This window comes from Ananas comosus, linkage group 3 (genome assembly GCF_001540865.1).
Source record: "Ananas comosus cultivar F153 linkage group 3, ASM154086v1, whole genome shotgun sequence".
NCBI classification, from domain to species: domain Eukaryota; kingdom Viridiplantae; phylum Streptophyta; class Magnoliopsida; order Poales; family Bromeliaceae; genus Ananas; species Ananas comosus.
The window spans coordinates 9,858,991-9,884,061 of record NC_033623.1 but is presented as its reverse complement, the minus strand read 5'-3'; the positions used below and the strand labels follow the sequence as shown (position 1 = coordinate 9,884,061).

Here is a 25,071-nt window from a genome sequence, read left to right as displayed (position 1 = left end):
GAAAAAAATAAAATAAAATAATATAATAGATAAAACTAGTTATATTTAAATATATTTAATTATGTTACTAATTATTTTTTTATTCTGTTAATATATCTAAAATATGATAAAAATTGATTAGTTAAGTTTTAATATTTTTTTTATTTAGTTTGTAAATTCAAAATATGATAAAAATTGATTAATTAAGTATTCATATTTTTTATATTGTATTACTATAATTTTTGTATAAAAAAATAATTTAGTTGTTTTAAATTAAATTTTTAATTATATAAAAATATAATTATATTATTTTTATTTATTAAAATATTTATTATTTATATATAAATTATAGTTTTATATTATACACTTCCTACCAAATAAACAACAGAACTGATGGAACTTTACTTTCATAACTACGAAACAAACAGCGGGGAAGAAGTAGTTTTCACCGAACTCCAGTTCAATCCAAAGTCTACTTCAACCCAAAGTCTAATTTCGGTGAAACAAACGTGCCCTTAGTTTTGCAAAAGCTCGACTTGTGGATTTTTTATGCAAATAGACCATTCTTTATATGTTAACAGTGGAGTCGAACCCAATCTAACCCTACTCGACTTGACGGGTGCGACTTGAACCCGAACCCGAACCCGCACATCTTGTGTTCGTCCCTAACCTAAACTTTTCACTCCTCCCACTCCTCTCCCGCCTATGTAGTTTTCATCGTTGTTTCTCCATAAACGAGTGTGTAGTTCATTTTCCCTTTCCCTCGCCCCTAAAACCCCGCAAACCTTAAAACCCTAGCGATTGATCCGCGCGAGCGAAGATAAACCCTAGATCGAACCCCCTTCCGCAATGAGCTACGCGGCCTTCAAAATGATGCATTGGCCCACGGGGATCGAGAACTGCGCCGCCGGGTTCTTCACCCACTCCCCATCCTCCTCCTCCTCCTCCTCCGCCGCCGCCGCGGAGGCGACGGCGGCCGCCGAGATCCCTCCCCTGCCCGGCGACGAACTCGAGGCGGCGGAGTGGCAGCAGGGGAGGAGGCGACGCGGGGTTGGCGCCGTTCCCGACCTCGTCGTCACGGCGGGGAACGTGCTCGAGATCTACGTAGTTAGGGCGCAGGAGGACGAGGGGAGAGCCCCTCGGGCCTCCGGCGAGCAGAAGCGCGGCGGCGGAGGCGGCGGCGTTGTCGACGGGATCTCTGGTGCCCGCCTCGAGCTCGTGTGCCACTATCGGTGAGCTCTAGCCGCCATTTATTCCAAATAGTTGTTGGATTTGTTAGGTATGATGCTCTCATGTGAAATGACTAACATAGATAGTGGTAAAGTTCTTATCTTGTTTTAAGTTTTACGTAGTTGGTAAGAGTCCATCTGTTATAAGCAGGATTCATTGGTATGATGAAGGGACCTGAGAGAATTTATTACTTGCTAAGCTAGAATCATTACAATGGCATGATGGGTCATATTTTTGGCTATCTCATACTCTTTTTGCAGTTTTGAGGTGTCCTGATTGGTGGAATTGTTGGGTAAATTTTACAATTTAGTGTTTGGGAGAGTCTTGCTTGGGAGAATTGTTTAGATAAATTTATGCAATTGAGCCTTACTTTCTGTCTTCTTTAGTCTTATTTGATATATGTGGTACCAAATTCTAGTTGTTTTGTCCATTTTATTTTGAACTATTAGTTCTTGCGGTCTCAAATCTTTTAAATATTTCTAGCTTGCATGGCAATGTGGAATCAATGGCAGTTTTATCTGTTGGAGCTGATAATCGCAGCAACAGAAGAGATTCTATTGTCCTAGCATTCCAAGATGCAAAAATCACCGTGTTAGAATATGATGATTCACTACATGGACTGCGGACAAGGTATTATAAATGCACACAGCCCCTTTTTTTTTGGTGCCTTGGCCTATTGATGCAGCATGACAAGTAGTGGAGTAACTTGCATGGCTTACTGTCCATCCCAAATAATAGCTTGAGACAGGATATCCTTTGGATTATTTCTAGTACATTTTAATCTTTTTGATTGATGATTATCTCTGTTATCATCCATTTGGAGTATTGGACAATCTATTCTTTATTCTTGTAAACTTGTGAGACAAAAATGAAGTTTTAATGCTCTTAGTTGCTGACTTTGGCCTTATTTTTCAATTTTCAGTGTAGCATGTGCGACTTTTTAATGTTTTAATAGACAGAGACATTTAACACCTTGACTTTGAGAAGGTGAAATAGCCAAAATTTGCACTCTGTAAGGATGTGGAAGCTGTCATAGATCTGAGGTGTTTAGGAGTAAGATGCTGGTAATTTTGAAAACGCCAGCACTAGACTCCCAATATAATGAGTCCCTGTCCATGTGCTATGTATACGTTGTCATACTGAATTTTCGATAGAGATTTGACTCTTTTACGCTTTTAAAGAACTCTATATTGAAGAAGGCCTACTTGGCAAGTACTGTTTCTCGTTGTAGTTGAAGAATGATAATGTAATGTCCCTTTAAAATTGTATATTAGTTCGCTAGAAGTATCTCAGAGTTCATTTTGTCCTGCTATGAGAAACAGTACTTGCCAAGTAGGCCTTCTTCAATATAGAGTTCTTTAAAAGCGTAAAAGAGTCAAATCTCTATCGAAAATTCAGTATGACAACGTATATATAGCACATGCACAGGGACTCATTATATTGGGAGTCTAGTGCTGGCGTTTTCAAAATTACCAGCATCTTACTCCTAAACACCTCAGATCTATGACAGCTTCCACATCCTTACAGAGTGCAAATTTTGGCTATTTCACCTCCTCAAAGTCAAGGTGTTAAATGTCTCTGTCTATTAAAACATTAAAAAGTCGCACATGCTACACTGAAAATTGAAAAATAAGGCCAAAGTCAGCAACTAAGAGCATTAAAACTTCATTTTTGTCTCACAAGTTTACAAGAATAAAGAATAGATTGTCCAATACTCCAAATGGATGATAACAGAGATAATCATCAATCAAAAAGATTAAAATGTACTAGAAATAATCCAAAGGATATCCTGTCTCAAGCTATTATTTGGGATGGACAGTAAGCCATGCAAGTTACTCCACTACTTGTCATGCTGCATCAATAGGCCAAGGCACCNGTAATGTCCCTTTAAAATTGTATATTAGTTCGCTAGAAGTATCTCAGAGTTCATTTTGTCCTGCTATGAGAAATAAATCACATAATGATATAGTTGGATTTAACTAATAAATTATTATTTTTTCCCTTTTACATCTTTCCTGATATTGTACATCAGTTTGCTACTTTGCTATACAAGCTTCAAGTCAAATTGCACAGGAATTTACCTCAGTGGACTAGTGTTCTTTGAAATTGAATTGTCTCTTCTTGATCACAATATATATATATATATAACCAATAAAGTACACCTTTTATAATGGTCACATGCTAGGAACATGACACTGACATGTGGGACCCGCTCATTTTTTTTATTTTTTTTTTTTTTTCGTATCCTCTTGTTAAGAGAAATACACCCTGCATGTTCAGCTAGTTTTTATGTTATCTCTACTTACAAATTTTTAGAAGTCTCATATTTGGCCCCATTTTTGCTTCTTCTTTCAGCTGCAAGCTCTTTTATGTGGATCATTATTACTAATCACGCATAGAGTCATTACATTTTGGGAAAGACATCAACATTTTTCTCTCTAGTAGAGTGTTTGGCAAATGGAAAAGTTTGGAACTTCTACTATAGCGGAAACTGGAATGAGATTCTAAGTCTAGAAGTGCCAATTTGGAGCATATGCTTCTCCTACAGAAATTGGATAATACTATTTAAGTAACACTTCATCAAACAACAATACACACTATGATAAGAATAGGTCCTAAATATTCTTGTTGGGCACATGTACTTTCAAGATATATAGCTGCGCACTGTGATTCTCTATTTTTGCAGTTCCATGCACTGTTTTGAAGGGCCAGACTGGCAGTACCTGAAAAGAGGCAGGGAGTCGTTTGCCCGTGGTCCTATTGTAAAGGCCGATCCCTCAGGCCGATGTGGTGGAGCACTTGTTTATGGGCTTCAAATGATTATTCTTAAAGCTGCTCAGGTGTTGTTTCCTACTTGAAGCGCCTCCCCTGCAATTTCCTAATATTGTGTAACAAAATGTTGATTACGTGTATTCTCTACGACTAATAATTTTGTATTTATTCTATGTATTTATTAGATGGTGTTGAAATAATGATACATTGCGCCAATTATAGTAGCCAAAAGTACATGTTTGATACTTCATATTTTTTTTGGGTAAAAATATACAAACCATTCCTGAACTATGGAACATTTTGAGTTGGCTACCCAACCTTTCAAAATTTTAATTTTACTACCCAACCTTTTCAATCTGTTTGATTTGAGTTAGTCAACGGCACTTTGACTTCAAAATTTAAATCCGTTGTTTATCTTTACAGGTTTAGTTAGTATACTTTATGCAATTCTTGCAACTATAAACTCATTAAAGTAAGCAGTTAGCCTCAATTTTGAAGTTAAAGTATTATTGATTGACTCAAATCAAACAAAAGTTTGGATAGTAAAATCAAAATTTTGAAATGTTGGGTAGCTGATTCAAAATGGTCCATATCCGGTAAATTCTGTACGTTTACCTTTTCTTTTATGTTGTTCATGAAATTTCACATTGGTCATTTACTCATTTGCTACTAATACTTTGCATCTTGTTTTTGAGATTTATACGAGTAAGATAGTACAGGTTGTAATTTTCTTTACTTATTGAAGAACTGATGAATCCTTTTTTTGACTCAACACTCTTCTTGGAATTTGTGATTTTATTATTTTTAGTATCTAAATATTTTATTGTCTTGGTGTTAAAATTGCTTATTAGTCTCAAAACTCCTTATTAGGCTGGGCAGAGTTTAGTTGGAGATGATGAGCCTAACAGTGCTGGAGGCACTATCTCTGTTCGTATTGAGTCATCTTATGTGATTAATTTGCGTGAATTAGACATGAATCATGTCAAAGATTTCACATTCGTACATGGTAAACCACTCTATCTCTATCAACATTTGGTTGAATACTTGTTTTGTTTGACTTCCATTTATTTATTGAAGACATCATGAAAGTGTCTTCAGAAGTTCAAAACTATCTGTTGCTTTTCCTTTCTTTTGTTGGCAGGTTATCTTTTAACTTTCAAACACTGTTTCCTAATTTTGTAATTACTTCACGTTTTACCTTATTTGGAGTGGGACAAGCATTGAGATGTGCTTCTTTTAGCTACATTGATCACTGTGAATCCCTAAAATCAAGAGAATTTGAGGGATTGCAAGTCTAAGATGATAATCGGGTAACTACTAACAGTTAAAACCTACTTCTGTCATGTATGCTCCAACATTTTCTGTTGTTGAACATGTGACAGTTCTTGTACCTCTTCTGCTGTCTTGTGTTAAAGGCAAACGAACTAGCTGTCTTCGGCATCCTGTATTTTTCATTGAGATAATCATTCTTTGTCGCTGGTTTCATCTGTACTCTCTCTCTCAGATTTGTTAGATGCTTTTAGTAATATAGTACTTCAGTTATATTGCTTTTAGTGATATACAGTGCTTCGGTTCTTTACTCTAAGTTTAAATTAAGATCTTTGAGGTTCATTTAGCCTGAACTAACCGGCCATGAAGATAGAAACGAGGTGTAAATGCTAAATTCTGCTCTTATTTAGATTCCAAATGCACTCTGGACTTGCTTTTGGTTAAAAAGAGGTGGCTGACTAGTTTTTTCAGAGGATGCAATTGATTTGTGACTTCTGCCATGGGCTTTTCCTTCTCCTTCATTTTTTCATCCTCTGGTTCTCATATTTTAACCTTGAAATACTTTTACTTCCCTCTTTGTTGAAATTGGAATTCATTATAGAAATTAGGTTTCTTTGTGTACTTTTTTTTTTTGGAGCCAGTAGTCTACTATCAGAAGATTGCTTGACAAGACTTTCTTTAGTTTTTAAATGGCTTCTTTTCTCTTTTGTTTCGTCAAGCTGAAATTTTTGGACAGTTTATTCCAGTTGTTTAACTGTTGCTGCTCAAATTTCCATACCGATGAGAATTTTATATAAGGTTTGGATCGTACGGAAATGTTCACTGTTTTTACTCGAGATACTTCTTAAATTTCTCTTTTCCTTAGTGATTCTGTGGTTCCTTAATGAGTATTTCTTGTGACCCCTTTCCTCAACAGGTTATATTGAGCCTGTTATGGTTATACTTCATGAAAGAGAGCCTACATGGGCTGGCCGTATCTCATGGAAGCACCACACATGCATGATTTCTGCGCTTAGCGTCAGCACAACTTTGAAACAACATCCGATGATATGGTCTGCATCTGTAAGTAACTTTTACTGGAAGTTGTTTTACTGTACTTTTGCCTTATATATAAATTTTGACCTGCTTTCAAAATGCAGAGGCTACCTCGAACTCAGCAATTTTCATTCTTTAGTTTTGTATATGTTGCAACTCTTTTCATGGTATATACCATCTTCTGTATATCCAATGCCATTTTGGTCATGAAACTCGCCATATTTTCACACATATCACCCATGTTTAGCCTTCTAAGTGCAAATAAGATTATATGTTTAAATTCTTGTTTCCATCATCTTTTTAAGCACATTTGAAATTAAAAAACTAAATGAATTCGATGCTTCCTTCAGAATCTTCCACATGATGCATACAAACTTCTTGCGGTGCCTTCACCAATTGGCGGTGTTCTTGTGATCTGTGCAAACTCCATACACTATCACAGTCAGGTCCAGTTCTCAGAAATCTGTTTGAAGATTACAAACTATAATTGTTTTTATCATTGTTTTTATCATTTTTCCTGTTTGGCTCTCTTAACTCTTGCCTATTCTTAAATGTTTTCTAATTGTGATTCTTGCAGTCCGCATCTTGCTCTCTGAGTCTCAACAGTTTCTCATCGCAGCCGGATGGCAGGTTTTGATTCGTTTTATTACTTGTTTTTGTATTGCCAACTAAGATACAATTAATATGCTACTGTTTTGGTGTTCCCTTGTAATTTTTTTCACATTGTTTCGTATTATCTATGAAGGTATGGATCGGTTTATTGTTTTCTTAAGTTCCATTTCCCGTAAGCTATGGGAATGCTACAGTTGGCCTTGTAATACTGCACTACAACATGCTATGCTCTGCTTTTTATTGCATTTAAGGGCATTGAGAAATATATCTTGTGACATGGGGGTTTTAGAATTTCATGTTTTTTTCCTTCTGCCATATATTTTCAGCATCCTAAATTTCTAAATAGTTAATGTATATCTCTCCGTTTGACTGGTGGTAGTTAACTGATAAAATTTGGCAGAGGCAATATTCTGTCCATGGCAGACCGTACTTGTATGTATATGTATACGTGTATATCAGCATCTACATGTACATTTGTTCGCGTTGTATGTATGCTTGTATGTATATGATTACATGCTGTTCTATTTTGTACTGCTTCATATTTCTGAGCTTTAGATATATTTGAAATTTGGTTGATGCTGCTTTCTATGAATTGCTTTTAAATGTTTCAGTCTTGAAATGCCTAAATCGAACTTCGCTGTGGAGCTTGATGCAGCTCATGCAACATGGTTATCACATGATGTTGCTATGTTCTCATCAAAGACTGGAGAATTACTATTGCTCACCTTGGTCTATGATGGAAGGTATAATCCCAAAACTTTGCTTGGGAAGTTAAAGACGTAATAGTTAATTGCTTGCTTCATTTAGCTACATCGCTTGGGATTCTGTATATTCACTACTGTGCTGTGTTTGGTGTATCTTACAACCCTTTTTTCTTTTTTTTCTTTCTTGTAGAATTGTGCAGAGACTTGATCTTGTGAAATCCAAAGCTTCAGTTTTGACCTCGGTTTGTTATTTCATCTTCAGTATTGCTAACACTTAAAACTGCTCTGTACATTAATTATTGGACATAAAAATTTTTCTCTGCATTCTAATGCTTCTCTGATGCTTGTATCTTATTTCTGTTAAGGGTTTGACAACTATTGGGAGTTCATTCTTCTTCCTTGGCAGTCGCCTGGGAGACAGCCTCCTTGTGCAATATAGCTGCGGGACGTCAGTGCCAACTTCTAGCCAAGTGAAAGATGAGGTGGAAGTATAAAATGTTCCTCATAATGCATCATTTCTATTGATATAACTTGACCTTTTTTTTTCAACTAATTGCTTTTCTCTTTTCTTCTTAGTTTCATTGGTATTATGGTTGTGATTTTTCATATTACTCCGATAGTCTTACTCACATATAAGAGAAGTCTATAGACAAGGTGTCGTCGCACTGTTACCTACTATTGACAGGTTGATAATGTGAATTCTTAGGTAGTACAGGTAGAAAAATCTGTTTTGTATATATATCTATTCTATATATAAAAGCGTATAGGAATGACAGACGGAATCAAAAAGGAAGAAAAGAATATTTCCTATGAACGGTTATGATCAATTTGTTAAAAAATATCTCAAATAAGAATGAACAGTTATGATCAATCTATTAAAAAAAACATTCATATCCATCTATAAATTCAATTCTACGAACGGTTATGATCAATTTGTTAAAAATATTTCAAATAAAAACAAATGGTTATGATCAATCTATTAAAAAATAACATTTCTATCCATTTATTTTACATTAAAATTTAAATTTGAGTTTAAATCGTGAACTTAATTTAATTTTTGATATCAAATTTGAATTAACAATTTATATATAACATATAAATTTATAAAATATAATTTTTTTTGTAAATTTTTGGATAAATATGATATACAAATTTATATTGACTTGAGAAAAATTAAAATAATTGTTATGTGCATTTGCACGTATAGTCAGCTGGTGTGTATATTTATATATATATATTTCTCTTAAAGTGCTTCAGATTTCCATTGCTTCAACTCTGAAGCAATGGTTGCTTCTGCACAAATCTGCACCTATGGATCCATTGCTTCAACTCTGAAGCTGCTCTTTAATTCTCACTCATATTCATAAAGCAGGCTACTGATATTGATGGTGATGTCCCTTCAGCAAAGCGATTAAGAAGGATGTCTTCAGATGCTTTACAAGATGTTACCAGTGTTGAGGAGCTGTCTTTGTATAATAATGCTCCGAACAGTTCAGAGTCAGCACAGGTATATGGATTAAGTTAAATGGTTTGCCCATTCTTGTTATGTATTAATTTTGATAGACACTCTGCTTTTTATGCTCTTTGTTGCCGGTCCAGTCTATTCACCGCTGTTTCAGAAGTTCAATCGGCTATCCCCATTGACTATTGATTCTATTTTTATTTAAACTCAACTCATGCATACATACATATACATATATATATGTGTGTGTGTGTGTGTATATATATATGTATGTATATATATGTATATATATATATGTATGTATATGTATGTAATATGTATGTATGTATAAAGGATTTAAGTGCCGTGGCACGGGGTCGTGCCGGAAACTTGCCGGCACGGTACGTCACGGTGTGCGCCGAGTTGTGCTGATGCGTGCCGGTCAAAAAAATTCTTGTGTGCCGACACATAATAGCATGAAATATTTATTTTCTTTAGCAACAAAATATTCTAACTATTTATTATGTCTTTTTATCACATCTTTTGAACTTTATTAAGGAAATTACTTACTAATTTAAAGGATAGAGGGTTTTGAGTTGTGCCATCGGCACGGGGTCTGTATCGTGCCAATATCTTGTTGGCACGGTACGGCACGGTGGATACGGCCCGTGCCGATGGGCACTTAAATCCTTGGTGTATATATATATACATATATATGTACCAAGGATTTAAGTCCCGTGGCACGGGGTCGTGCCGGAAACTTGCTGGCACGGTTCGGCACGGTGCATGCCGATGCGTGCCGGTCAAAAAAATTCTTGTGTGCCGACACATAATAGTATGAAATATTTATTTTCTTTAGCAACAAAATATTCTAACTATTTATTATGTCTTTTTATCACATCTTTTAAACTTTATTGAGGAAATTACTTACTAATTTAAAGAATAGAGAGTTTTGAGCTGTGCTATCGGCACTTGTCTGTATCGTGCCAATATCTTGTTGGCACGGTGGATACGGCCCGTACCGACGGGCACTTAAACCCTTGATATATATACATACATATACATATATATACATAATTATGTATATGTATATATTTGTATATGTATGCGCATATTTATATATATATAGAGAGAGAGAGAGAGAGCTTATCTGGAGTGCTTCTAATAGCACATGAATAGTGCTTGCTACCAACTTTACCAACTTTTTAACCCTTGGATACTTAGGGTTTAGTGGTAGGTGGAATGGTATTGCATCTAAGGGCTAAAAAGTTGGTAGCGTGCACTATTTATGTTCTATCGAAAGCACCCTAGCAGGACTATATATATATCTACAGTATTGAGCCGGAATGCTTTTAGAAGCATCAAGTCCTTGGTGCTTATAAGTTTTGGGCCCTTGATCAAGCCTTTGGCCATTGGATAAAAAGTCAACAATGGTGGCTCATGATGGGCCCGCCTACTGTGCAGGATCCAAAGGGTCAATATGTTTGATTAAAGGGCCAACAAGTTGACAGTACTAAGGACTTTGTGCTTTTGAAAGCACCCCAGGTGGGTATGTAATTATCCAACTTCAACTTATTTACTTTCATCTACTGTGTGATGCAGAAGTCCTTCTCATTCGCGGTTAGAGATTCGTTAATTAATGTTGGCCCGTTGAAGGATTTTTCTTATGGTTTAAGGATCAATGCAGATCCCAATTCCACAGGACTTGCTAAGCAGAGCAACTATGAGTTGGTTAGTGACTTGATCCCTATATCGTTTTTCTTTTTTGGCCATGAGAATTCTAGTTGCTCTGTGCTCCATCGCCCTTTTTGGTGCATCAAACTTGATTGTCTGCAAGATTTTCTTTTGTCAAGAAATGGGATTTAAATTCTTCCTGGGATTAACAAAATCTCATATGCAACTTATGTTAAGTACGTCATTTAATCTAAGCATTACGTTTTGATTGAAATTTTAAATTTTCTGCTGGCAAGGTGCTTTAGTAGTAATGATAAGTTATATTGTCACTGGAGGTATCTATAGAAAACATTTTTACTTGCATTAGTGTTTGTCTCCATCATGCCTATCTCTCTCTCTCTCTAGATCTATCTTTCATTTCTGTGTTTAACTGCCTTATAATGTTTCACTACAGCCATCTTTTCTTGTCTTGTAATAGTTAATTGATCTCCTATCTCATGGGAGTCATTTCAGGTATGCTGTTCCGGTCATGGAAAAAATGGAGCCCTTTGTGTTCTCCAACAATCAATTCGCCCTGAGCTGATTACCGAGGTATCCTAAATAATTTCTTTAGCATGAACTGACACTGAAGGTTGCTTCAACGTGTTGAGAGCTATTTTTATTGTTACTCTCTCTTTCTCTCTCTCTCTCTCTCTCTCTCTCTCGCTCGCTCTCTTTTCCTACACAGCAAAGTTTTCTACTAGAAATATGATAGTAATACCCAGATTTTATTTTCGACAATATCTGTATTGAGTCTAATGCCTCTTATGGCTCTTGAATTCCTTTCGGATGTCTTTCATGCTGCTTTTCGCGATGCAAAAGGAAAAGCATTCAGCTTTACTCTTCTTTTTTTAATAATGTCATTATAATAGCATTGCTTCTCAGATGACAAGATGGCCAACGCGGGGAGCTAATCCTGAAGAAAATTCAATATATTCTTTTGTGCTTTTTTTTGAGAGTACTTACAAATATTAAGTACGCCATGTGCAGGTGGTGTTAGCTGGCTGCAAGGGGATATGGACTGTATACCATAAAAGCTCACGCGGTCATGCAACTGATTCTTCTAAAACAATGACAGAGAATGATGAATATCATGCATATCTTATAATAAGCCTGGAGAGTCGTACAATGGTAACTTAAAAGTTCAATTGCTATTAGGGTTTCTTTGCGCTGTGAAACCAGTTCTTGTGCTCAGCTTCGTAACTGGTATCTGAGGAGCAAAGTTTTAACAGTATAAGGATGGCATGCATTAATAATTTACAGTTCATTATATTTACGTATTCTGCCTCTATTGGTATTGTTGATTAGACATCTTTGGCGCACTCAAAAGTATTTCCTCTTTATGGAATCTTTGTTGGTTCTAACTCAGAACATGTGGGCTTGCTTTTACATACCTTTTTCACCTTGTAGTTGAGTATTTGGTACCTTTTGGAATTTCTATTATAGCTGCATATTCCGTTTTTCTTGAGAACTTTTATTACTTAGATTCGATCAACATCCTTTCTCTGATGGTTATGTTGGTTCTTATACCAGCTTGTGACTGCTTTTGACTGCTAGAGTACCTTTTTCAGCTTTTAGCTAAAAGAACTAGCAACCATGCTTGTTTTATTTGCTTAACACTTCTCTTCAGTTATATAAAATGTTTTACTTTGATATCATGTAGAAGTGCCTAAGTTTTATGTGCACATAGTATTCTTTCAAGGTGATATACAAATATAGTCAATCCTGTAAGTTTCAGTTAATGCATGTCTCTTTGTGGCTATTCCCTGGTGCTGAACGATAAGAATTGCTGGTCCTAATCTTTCCTTAATTTTGCCCTATTTTTTCACTATTCTTTCCTTGTTACAGACGAAATTCTATTTTTTTTTTTTCTTTCAAAGTTTATTCCTCCATGCTTGCTGAATTATCCGTTGTTTTTTTGTTTAGTCAAACTAATAAATAGCTACTTTTGTTGCATTTTACCTTGCTGCCCTATAAATTTTTTTTTCTTGTGCTTGTAGAAATCATATTGTTTTTTTCTTAATCGTCCATGTAGTGGCTCAAATGAGCATTGCAATATGGAATAGAAGCTAGTGTTCATTCAGACTTCATGTTTTCTATTCAGATCGCACGGCTTATATTCCTTAAATTGATTTCATCAACTTTTCTCTTGAATGTTCTTCTTTGACCATCTTTTGTGATTAAAGGTTCTTGAGACAGCTGATGATTTGGGAGAGGTTACTGAAACTGTTGATTATTATGTACATGGAAGTACAATTGCTGCAGGTAACTTATTTGGAAGGTGAGCATTTCATCTTTTATTCTCCTTATGGAAACTTGCAATATGTGATTTTTGATGATTTTCTTTTCTATTCCTTAATCATATCATATTCATTATAAGCAAATAAGCATAGACGTGAAAAACAGAATACGGAAGTCATGCTTGAAACTGGTTTCTTTCCTCTTCTTAAATATGCATCTGGTATAATCCTATGTTTTAGTATAAAGTTAGTGAGAAAAATGTCATCCCTGAAATGGTTTCTTTTCTGTTCTTTAATATGTATGCATTTCAGCATCTGTAAACTGACCAAAGAAGGATAAAAGTTAGGGACATCTTTTTACTGGTAGACTCTAATAATTGAAATAGTGAGCTGTATATCTACAGTTTATCTATGCATTCTCAACTTCTCTGCATTAATAATAATTGTATGCAGGAGACGAGTTATTCAGATATACGCAAAGGGTGCACGTATACTAGATGGTTCTTACATGACCCAGGAATTGAATTTTGTTGCACATAATTCTGAGCAAACGTCTAGCGAATTGCCGACAGTGGCGTCTGTTTCTATAGCTGATCCTTATGTGTTATTGAAAATGACTGATGGAAGCATTCAATTGCTCCTTGGAGGTATTTTATCTCTATTCTGATCCCCTATCGATGAAATACCCTTTCTTGAAAGCTTGATAATAATGGTTCGCCTATTTGCCTATTGAACATTTTATTTGTTTTTCAATTCAAAGGAATAGATTTTACTTTATTGATGTATGGCACTTGTTTACTATTCAATTGTTGATTTTTACCAATTAGAGTGGTAAGATGTAACTCTCTTATTTATATATGATCACATGCATTGGCTTCTTTTCTTGTTTTTCCATTTGTTTTTCATTTCTGAAGTTCCAATTTACCTCTAATATATGGTTACGTGTTACTGTTCCTGTTTTTCTTTGTCCAGATCCTGCCGCTTGCACTGTTTCTCTTAATGCCCCTGCTATATTTTCAAGCTCAACAGAACCAATATCTGCATGTACACTTTATCATGATAAAGGACCGGAACCGTGGCTTCGAAAGACGAGCACTGATGCATGGCTTTCTACTGGTGTTGCCGAGCCAATTGATGGGAATGATGGATCATATCATGACCACGGTGACATATATTGTTTAGTTTGTTATGAAAATGGCAAACTTGAAATTTTCGATGTGCCTAGCTTTAAAAGTGTTTACTCTGTGGACAACTTTGTTTCTGGAAAGACTTATCTGGCGGATACATATACTAAAGACCCCAACAAATATCCTGATACTAAAGGCTATCTAAATAAGGAACCAGTGCAGAATATGAGAGTGGTCGAGCTGGCTATGCAAAGGTGGTCTGGCCGATACAGTCGTCCTTTTCTTTTTGGAATGCTGAGTGATGGGACAATTCTTTGCTACCATGCTTACTTTTACGAGGGTACAGAAAATGCTGTAAAAGGTGGAGATCCAGTTTCCCCTCGTGGTTCTGCGGACACAAGTAGTATGAGCATTTCAAGGCTGAGAAATTTGAGATTTCTTCGTGTTTCTATTGATATCACTACACGAGAAGAAATGTTGAATGCTGTGAGTAGGCCAAGAATTACTGTATTTAATAATGTGGGAGGCTATCAAGGTTTGTTTCTTAGTGGTTCAAGGCCAGCATGGCTCATGGTCTGCAGAGAACGGATTCGGGTACATCCGCAGGTGTGAAATCACTCTTTTTTTTTCCTTTTATTTATTAGCTGAGGTATGATATGCAAAGAAGAGTGTTTGTATTTAGTTTTTCATTCACAAATTTAATGCACTCTTTAAGTACGTGTGCCTATGCTTAAAATTTCTGAATTTTCCTTCATGGTAATATAGCCATATAGGTGAAAGGCCAGATAAAAAGGACATTTGGAGATAATTACTTACAAAAAAGCTTATTTTCCTTCAAACAGATGATATCTTGATAATTTATGAAGTCACTATATGACATGAAAATTTTGCAATGATATCTAAAATTTGGGGGAGTAGTTTTACTATTCTCTCATGAATGAGAACAAGAATGTTTAGTACAGAACCTTATCCGCCACAATCAATTAGAATATTTCATTGAGAAACAGGATTTGTGTGACGCCCCACTTCCCAGGCGGCCTTCCATCTTAGGATTACTCTAGTCGTAGCACACTTAACTCTCTTAACTTCTTCTACCTAGCCAGCACCCAAAATGCTATAGTCTGGGTTTAGAAATTTACAACTACTTGACAATATGAGATTTATCTCACTAGACTTAGTCGACTCGCCCCAGTTCCTGGGGGGTTCACCTATGCTAGAACTACTCCAGTTCTAGCACACGCTTAACTTTCTTAACCTCTTGGGTATAAGACGTATAACCACTGCCGGACATGCTATAGTCGGGTCAAGAGCTTTTAGCCCTATTATATCTTATATATAGGACTACTTGGGGTCTCACATTTTCTCCCTTTTAAGCCCTGACATCCTCGTCAGGCTCAGACTCACAAGTATCAGATGATGTGAGACTCGTCTCGTTAGCTTTAACCGGCCTTGTGGGGGAGCCGTGCTCCACCCACAACAGTCAACAGCATGAGAGCCTCGCTCTCCCCGCCGTATAATTCTGACTCAGCCGAGACTAATCTCACATTTCTGGCTGATAATTGGCTCTGATACCAACTGTGACATCTTACTTCCCAGGGGGTTATTCATTCTAGGACTACTTCAGTCCTAGCATGCTTAACTCTCTTAACCTTTTGGGTCTAACCACCACTCAAAATGCTATAGCCGGATTAAGATTTTTAGCTCTATTATATCTTATATATAGAGCTATCTGGGGTTTCACATCTCCCTCCCCCGCTTTAAGCCTAGACATTCACGTCAGGCTCAGACTCACAAGTATCAGGCGATGTGAGACTCGTCTCCTTAGCCTTAACCGACCTTGTGGGGGAGCTGCGCTCTACCCATAACAATCATCAGTATGAGTCTCGCTCTCCCCGCTGTATATTCTGGTTAAGCCGAGACTCATCTCACATTTTCGGTTGGTAATCGGCTCTGATACCAACTGTGACACCCCACTTCCCAGGGGTCACCTATCCTAGGACTATAGCGCTAGCATGTTTAACTCTCTTAATTTCTTGGGTCTAGCCACCGCCCAAAATGGTATAGCTGGGTTAAGAGTTTTAGCCCTATTATATATTATATATAGGACTACTTGAGGTCTCACATTCTTCTTCCTTTTAAGCCCTGCTGTCTTTGTAAGGCTTAGACTCACAAGTATTAGGCGATGTGAGACTCGTCTAGTTAGCCTTAACCGACTTTGTGGGGGAACCGCGCTCCACCCATAACCGTCAATAGCATGAGAGTTTCGCTTTCCCCGCTGTATAATTCTGGCTCAGTCGAGACTCATTTTACTCTTCCGGTTGGTAATTGGCTCTGATACCAACTGTGACACCCCACTTCCTAGGAGGTCATCCATCCTAGGACTACTCTACTCCTAGTACGCTTAACTCTCTTAGCCTTTTGGGCTTAGCCACCACCTAAAATACTATAGCCTGGTTTAGAAACTAACAACCACCTAGCAATATGAGACTCATCTCATTAGCCTTAGCCGACCCGCCCCACTTCTCAGGGAGGTCACCCATCCTCGAACTACTCCAGTTTTAGCATGCTTAACCTTCTTAACCTCTTAGATATAACTACCGCCCAACATGCTATAGCCGGGTCAAGAGTTTTTAGTCCTATTATATTTTATATATAGAACTACCTGAAGTCTCACAATTTGATTGTTTTATTAGTCAACAGTGCAAATTTATCCTACTAGTATAATGCGTGGTCAGCTACGGAAGTTGATCATTGTTTTGGAAATTTTCTGGAGCATTGTTGTTACGGGTGTTATTCAGACATAAGATTATAAGACTTTATATGATCCATGGAAGTTTTGAGATTATGATAAGGCATGAAATGGGTTATCTTCTGAGTCTCTTTTGTATCAACTATTATTATGGAACTAATAGCTCATTTGTTCTGGCGGCTCGCCTTGAGTTTTTGTGTAGTGGCCAACTGCATTGTGCTTTTCTTACCATTGTTGCTTGCATGAAGCTTATTTTTTCCCCCTGAGCCAACCTTTTTCTGTGAAAAGTTATATTTAGCTCCTTCCGGATTACGTCTAACTTACGCTTAAATTCAGGCTGAGTTTTGGACAAAACTTTCTTATCTCAGTTACATCTTCCCGATTTGCCTGAAAATCATCTTATATGTATTGTTTGTTTCAATTTTCTATATCTGCCATTGCTGAAATTTGTAATTTGGCTTTAAAATTACTGCTACTTTACTATTTCATACTTTGACATCCGACATAGCTGGTTTAATTATTAAAATTATTAACATTTCTATATTTCAATTTTATGCAGCTATGCGATGGTTCCATAGCAGCTTTTGCTGTTCTTCACAATGTAAATTGCAATCATGGTCTTATATATGTTACATCACAGGTGATTATTCATGTGAAATCCTCTGTTAGCTTCATTAAATGGCATTTTCATCTTGAAATTTAAGTGATTGGGAACTGAATAAAAATTTGAACATCTCGGTGTAGGGTTACCTAAAAATTTGTCAGCTGCCGTCGTCATTTAACTATGACAACCACTGGCCAGTTCAAAAGGTCCAATCAGCTCCTTTAATGCATTTTATTAAATTATCTGCAGTGAAATTGATGGTTTAAAAGACCTTTATGGAATTCTCTCCTTGGCAGATTCCTTTGCTGGGCACTCCACATCAAGTCACCTATTATGCCGAAAAGAATCTATATCCACTTATTTTATCTGTTCCTGTAAGTGATATGCATATCTTATGATATAAATATTAATTCTCTATTGATTAAAGCATCATGATGCCTGCCAACAATGAAGATAGCTCCAAACTCTTAACATGCATTTTGTTTGTAACATCAAATAGAGTTACTCATAGGTATAAAGTTTATTTTCAACATCAAGGATTCAAGATATCATCAACAGCAAATTATCAGATTAATACTTTAAAATGACAATAAAGTAGCATTCTAGTATTTCTGAATTTAGATTAAAATGAATAATAAATATGAAGATTCTGTGTTTCTTTTGCAATGAGGATTGAAACTGGAACATCTTGGAATTTGACTGGGAACATCCAATTTTTTTACTAAGTTGCCTCACAACTGGCATAGGAATTGGCATGCCATATATATTTTTTTGTTTTTGAGTTATGAAATTGAATATCATCGTTGTTTTATATAAATGTGCTCGTTGATGTTCACTCTTTTTATTCAATTTTTCTTTTACAGGTTATCCGTCCTTTAAATCAGGTCCTTTCATCTCTGTTGGATCAAGAAATGAGCCAGCAGATAGATAACGACAACTTCAATTCTGATGATCTGCAAAAGACTTATAGTGTTGATGAATTTGAGGTCCGAATATTGGAGCCAGATAAATCTGGTCACTGGGATACTAAGGCTACTGTTCCAATGCAGACCTCTGAAAATGCCCTTACAGTCCGCATTGTTACGTTATTTGTAAGTGTAACATATGAGCTCTTCCCTAAAGGGACATTTTCTTTTCCCTTGTAATGCATCTTTTAATTTTGTACATTGTGTTTTGTTATTTAGTTTGGTGTCATATTGCCATATAAATGCAGAATACAACAACAAAAGAGAATGAATCTCTCATGGCCATTGGCACTGCTTATGTGCAAGGAGAGGATGTAGCTGCTCGTGGACGAGTGCTTCTGTTTTCTTTTGCCAAAACTAATGAGAGCTCCCAAAATCTGGTAAAAAAAAAAAAACAGAAATGCATTTTGCGACTGGTTGTCGAATTTTCTGTTCTCTTTGTTTGCTGTGCTTCACACCAGTGGCAGTCATTTGTTTTGTTTTCCTTTATGACGTGAATCGTCAGATTTCAGAAGTCTACTCTAAGGAGCTGAAGGGTGCCGTCTCAAATTTAGCATCTCTTCAGGGTCACTTGCTTATAGCTTCTGGTCCAAAAATCACCTTGCATAAATGGACTGGTTCTGAGTTGAATGGTGTTGCTTTCTATGATGCTCCACTGCATGTTGTGAGCTTGAACATTGTGAGTGCATTTCTTTCAATGTTTGACTATATAATCTACATTTGAATACATGTTTGACACATATACATCTGAAGTTCTTTTCCTCTAAGAATGCAATAATTATTGTTACAGGTCAAGAATTTCATCTTGTTTGGCGACGTTCATAAAAGCATATATTTCCTTAATTGGAAGGAGCAAGGTGCTCAACTAAGCTTGCTAGCAAAAGATTTTGGACCTTTAAATTGCTATGCAACTGAGTTCTTGATTGATGGTAGCACATTGAGCCTTGTCGTATCGGATGATCAAAAGAACATTCAGGTAATTTCTGCTTATGCTTTATGCACTATTATTGTGTTGGATGGAAACCATGATGCTTGTCAGTTTATTTAGCCGTTGTTTTGTCTAGTTGTTCAAACACTTATTAGTTGCCCACTATTGACAAGATAAAACTCGATAGAAATGACAATATTTATGCAAAAAATAAAGGTCCTGTATTAACATCTACTTCTAGATTATTTTCTTGTCCTGGAAGCTCGCTCTGAGGTCTCATTTCTTTAGAGTTTTAAACTTCTATCTCAATGAAGTCAAAATAGGATTTTGCACGCTCAAAAGGTCCCCCTTTTTTGCTGATTTTGTATATGTAAATTTTGCTTAATATAGTTCTCGTGGCTAATGAAGTCTTTTTAGAATTTTCTGCTAATTAAGTCTCTTTCAAGAATGGCCGAAGTTTTGTATTTTTATACTGCAGTGTTGAATATTATGAGAAAGGTTGGATAACTTTTAGAGTACTATCCGCACAACTAGATTGTCCAGGAGCAGTAGAGGGTGAGTAGGTGACACTCATATGTTGCTACAAGTGGTGGAATAATTTGATCTAGTATTGGTGATTTGATGTATATCTCAACTGGAAAGAAACTGTCACTGTTTATTTGCTTTAGCATGAAACTGAATCTATTTTATTCATATATGCCATACATATACACCCCTATCTACACAAACTGAGAGTCAACATGACATGACTCCGACAAGGCGACTAGTCAACGGTGAAAAAAAACTAGGACATGAACATGACATAGCTAGTAAATATGTGAGGGCATTCTCATTAATTCTGCAAAGTAATAACATTCTCTTTATTGTTTCCTCACATATAAAAACAATTGATTTTTTGTTTTTTGGTAGATATATAAAACTAGATAACAATTATATTAATTTAGAATGTAAACTAAAACATACCTTTTGACTTGAAGAATTAGCTCTGCAATATAAGGAAAGTAAGATTTATACCAGCCTTCACTTTAAACACTGTACAATGAAACAGAAAGGTTAATGCCTTATATTCTCTTAAGACTTTTGCATAGAAAATGCAATTAGGGACTTCCAATTTGCATACTATGTGCATGATCATGAGGAGCGCAAAACAGGCAAGTGATGGGCGTGAAGAATAACAGGATATAGAACATGGAGAGGGCATGTGCCTGTGGATGTTCGCCTAGGAATTGTGTCCAACACAGGCACGATACGGGTGCGGCAACATTATAGAAGTTTCCATGTTACCTATCTGAGAGTACACTCTAGTAGGTTTCGCTATTATTTCCTCCAAGATAATTAAAGTCACATTGAGAAATGCGAATACTCTTCCTTGATTAAATAATTGTCTCTCCATTTGGACTACTAATGTTGGACTGCGGTTAGAGTTTAATCCATGCTAAAAGCCTAAAAGAGACTGCCTCAATACCATACTGAGATTTGCTTTGTTGATTTCGTAACTCTTCAGCAGCAATCAAATTGTGATCAAACTTCAGGGACTAAATTGTTGAAATTAAACTTCAAGGATAAACTGAAATGAAATCGAGCCTTAGGGACTAAATTGTTATGATAAAAAATCGTAGGCTTTGTTTGGTTTGGGAATAGACCAGGGACAATGAAAGTTATCCTCGCTATTCCGCCAAACAGTGCTAATCCGGGAACAACTATTCCACATTTTTAGAGGAATAGGGCTATTTTCATGCTATAGTAAACTAATTAAAGGTAATTAAAGTAATATAAAAGTATGGTTATATTATTTATAATAAAATAATAATAATAATAATAATAATTATTAGTACTAGTACTAAAACAACTATTAGTGCTACTATTATATTATATGATATTATATTATCTTTATTACTTTTATAAATTTATATTATATGTTATCCTAAATATACCATGTAATATAAAGTATTATATAAGGTAATAAATATATTAAATATATAATGTTCTAAAATATGTTGTCTTTAATCATATATATGTATATATTATATTTGAAGTATTTTTATATATAATTATTGAAGTGCATTATATAATAATATTGAAGTATTTTATATAATAATATGATTATAATAGCATTATATGCAATATTTTAATTATAATATATTTTATAAAATATATTATTTTATATGCATTAATGTGCATATATTAAATATTCTATATTTGGGAGATATAGATAAAGGCAATCTTGATATTTAAAAAATTTTAATCTACCTTTTGTACTATTCTTTATTATTCCTAATAAAATTGTCAAACGGGATTTTGGTTATCCTAGGGAATAAGAAAATATCAAACCAAATAAAAGAAATTTCTTTTACTCCTCTGTATCCTAGAATAGTAGGTTATCCCAGGAATAAATATTTTTATTCCTTCAAACATTGTTCCGTTACCACACGCAGCCTTAAGGATTGGAATCTGGGTCAAATTTCAGGGATGAATGTTGTGATTAACCTATGGAATACTGATGCAGATCTTCTATTATGCACCAAAAATGTTGGAGAGCTGGAAAGGGCAGAAGCTTTTGTCAAGGGCAGAGTTTCATGCCGGGGCCCTTGTATCGAAGTTCTTGCGGTTACAGATGCTTCCCACTTCCTCTGATCGATCAGGTGCAACTGTGCCTGGCTCCGAAAAGACCAACCGTTTTGCTCTTCTGTTTAGCACGCTGGACGGTAGCATCGGCTGCATCGCACCGCTTGAGGAGCTCACATTCCGTCGGCTTCAGACTCTGCAAAGGAAACTAGTTGATGCTGTTCCTCATGTTTGCGGCCTGAATCCTAGATCATTCCGGCAGTTCCATTCTAACGGGAAAGCACATCGCCCTGGTCCCGATCATATGGTGGACTTTGAGCTTCTTTCTCAGTAAGTGAATGTTCTAGTTCTCCTTGAACCCTAATGGGTAATTTTGTATCACTGCATTGTTTTGAGGATAAAATGTATGGATAGTCCCTACACTATCCTGATATTGCGACTTAGTCCCCGAGCAAAGGTTTTCACACTTTTGGTCCGTGAACTTTCTCATATATTTGCAACTCCATCCTAGCTGCTAAAAATTTTTCAACACATCACTTTTTGCTATTAATTTTCCTTTTCAACCCTTTTTCAAGTATTTATAATATTAAGACATCGTTTTAAAGGGGAGGTGGTAAAATGATCATTTTACAAGAAAAACTCTGGATTTTTGTCTTTTGACGGTCAGTGATGTAAGTGAAAAATTCGTGGACTGAGCTGCGATCAGGATTTTATGATGACTATCAATTCATTTTACACTTAATGGACGGTAGTTTCGTTACTCTTTTAAAATTTTGTTCGAAAAGATGCTTTACATTGAGTGCAGTAAAATACTGCAAAACCATACCATAAGAAAACATGGCTTCTAAGTTGACCATGATACTTGAAATAGAGAGGTTTCTTGGTCAGGGCTTTGCTTTTTTCTGTTTAATACTTCAAGAAATATGGTTATTTCTTAGCCATCTTAACTGTTCCGAAAAAAGAACTAGAAATAAAGGGAAATCAGTAATGATAATCTGAAAAAGAAAAGAGTTAACACAACTATTTAGAAATTGTTACTGAGAAGACACCTTAATTTGGACTTCAGTACCTGGACTTCACGACTATTGCCACCATCTCATCACTATCTGCTTTCGTTTATTTTTTTTTATTTATATTTTCTCTTTTGCAGTTATGAGATGCTGCCATTGGAGGAACAGCTGGAAATTGCTCACCAAATCGGAACGACCCGGTCGCAGATCCTTTCCAATTTTAATGATCTCTCACTGGGAACGAGTTTTCTGTGAGCATCTCTTGCAACTGAAATGTTCTAGAGGATTATACAACCTTCCTGTAACGTTTGAGGTCAAACACACTGTCAACATAGGAGCCGATTCTGTTTGGTCCATGGTGCCCCCAACCTTTTGTTCTACAAAGCGAATGCTCTGTTTTTTGATCCTTGCGTACGGCATCAAGTAGTCGAAACAGTTCTTTAGGGGTTTGCACTGACTTGGGCTGCCTGTAACTTATTACATTGTCAATTGAAAACCTCTGTATAGTTAATCCTAACCTTAATTCCTTGCTACTCTCTCTCTAGTTTATGATGTTTTTATGTGCTTATATCTTGCAATTTGAACCAGGAGAAGTGAACTACCTTAATCGATTTTGGGTATATCTCATTTATTTATATGCTCTTTTCGGTTTCTTAGTTATGGACAGGTTCTGACTCGATCGACAAAAGCTTTAGTTCCTGCCCCTTCTTGGTGCTACCAAGAAAAGGGACAAAAGGTTGAGAAGCTACTAGGAGGGATGGCTTTTGCCGTAGACCCAGTGAAATGTTCTTCTTAAATTAAGCCACAGGTGCGTGCGATCTCTTTACTCGTGCTCTGTGTTTGTGCAAACACTTCACTTTGGTGTCATCATTCAAGCATGCTTTACTATCTTTTTGCCCTCTGTCGCTCATTTGTTTTATCCACCTGTTGTAGCATATATTGGAATAGTAACTTGTCCCTTGGATGTACAAGTGTCATGGAGCTGAAAAGAGCAATACTACTTGTATATCCAAATCGTGGTGTATATTTTATACCCCACTTATTCAGTAGATGGAGTGTTTTTACTGACCACTTGATATGATTAATGAATAACTCTCCCATTCGTTGGATGGAATGTAATTTGTACATCCCAATTAGAGTGTATAAATAGCTTTTTTCTAAATGTAGTAAGGGTAAATTTTATTTTACCCCGTGGTTTAGTCCATTTTAACTTTACCATCTTACGGTTCAAAATATTGCCCTTAACTATCATGTAGTTTTATATTTGTTTCATTGCAAGTGGTTTTATATTTGTTTCATTGCAAGGGTCTATATTTAAATAGGATAGCGAAGTGATATATATATATATATATATATATATATATATATGCTCTCAGGAGCACGGAGGCCTCCGTGCTCCTGAGAGCACAGCAGCCCTGCTATATATATATATATATATAGCAGGGCTGCTGTGCTCTCAGGAGCACGGAGGCCTCCGTGCTCCTGAGAGCACATACAGACATAGATATATATATATATATATATAAAGAGAGAGAGAGTCCAGCTGGAATACTATCAATAGCAGCAAAGCATTTAGTGTTATCAAGTTTTCCACCATTAGATTTATATTCTTTATTATTTTCACCCATTAGATTATACTATTCAACCAACCAACCACCCACTCAACCCTAGGAGGCCCACATCATCCTAACAACACATCTCTCAATCCAAGAGCTAAAAAACTTAATAGCACCAATAATTATTGGTGCTATTAATAGTATTCCAGCCTAGTTCTCTCTCTCTCTCTCTCTCTCTCTCTCTATATATATATATATATATATATATATATATAGTGTAGAGCTACTATGCTATCGAAAACATAAAGTAGTTAGTGCTTCCAATTTTTTAGCCCTTGGATAAAAGATTCTACGATTGGAATGATAACAATCCCCTTAGGGTTGAGCGGTCCCTTTAGGATTGAGTGGTCCCCATTAGTTAATAATATTAATCCAATGGTTAGAAATAATCAATAAAATTAATCTAAGGGCTAAAAAATCGAAAACACCAACAACTTTATACTTCCGATAGCATATATAGTATAGCTCTACTCTCTCTCTATATATATATATATATATATATATATATATAT

At 36.0% G+C, this 25,071-nt stretch overlaps 1 protein-coding gene across 4 annotated transcripts; it reads left to right on the top strand.

The window, feature by feature from the left end:
- Positions 677-23,550, top strand: LOC109707540 (probable cleavage and polyadenylation specificity factor subunit 1). Of its 4 annotated transcripts, XM_020228867.1 has the most exons (26): positions 679-1,211; positions 1,693-1,839; positions 3,896-4,049; positions 4,852-4,987; positions 6,167-6,312; positions 6,636-6,731; positions 6,863-6,915; positions 7,509-7,640; positions 7,792-7,843; positions 7,967-8,083; positions 8,974-9,108; positions 10,645-10,773; positions 11,230-11,307; positions 11,746-11,886; positions 12,942-13,036; positions 13,449-13,642; positions 13,968-14,728; positions 17,431-17,511; positions 17,616-17,681; positions 17,772-17,849; positions 18,339-18,566; positions 18,689-18,820; positions 18,946-19,119; positions 19,231-19,416; positions 21,875-22,263; positions 23,084-23,550. In XM_020228867.1, exons 1-26 carry the CDS (start codon positions 829-831, stop codon positions 23,196-23,198), a joined length of 4,398 nt encoding a protein of 1,465 aa, XP_020084456.1. In that variant the 5' UTR covers positions 679-828; the 3' UTR covers positions 23,199-23,550. The 4 variants fall into 4 exon arrangements, with proteins under 4 accessions (XP_020084459.1, XP_020084456.1, XP_020084457.1 ...); XM_020228870.1 differs by lacking the exons at positions 19,231-19,416; positions 21,875-22,263; positions 23,084-23,550 and having other exon boundaries at positions 677-1,211; positions 18,953-19,113; XM_020228868.1 differs by lacking the exons at positions 679-1,211; positions 1,693-1,839; positions 4,852-4,987 and having other exon boundaries at positions 3,953-4,049.

Coding starts and splice junctions, on each gene's coding strand:
- LOC109707540 (XM_020228867.1), top strand. CDS start 829: ATGAGCTACGCGGCCTTCAAAATGATGCATTGGCCCACGGGGATCGAG. Junction 14,729..17,430: donor GGATTCGGGTACATCCGCAG/GTGTGAAATCAC, acceptor AATTTTATGCAG/CTATGCGATGGTTCCATAGC. Junction 17,512..17,615: donor TTATATATGTTACATCACAG/GTGATTATTCAT, acceptor ATCTCGGTGTAG/GGTTACCTAAAAATTTGTCA.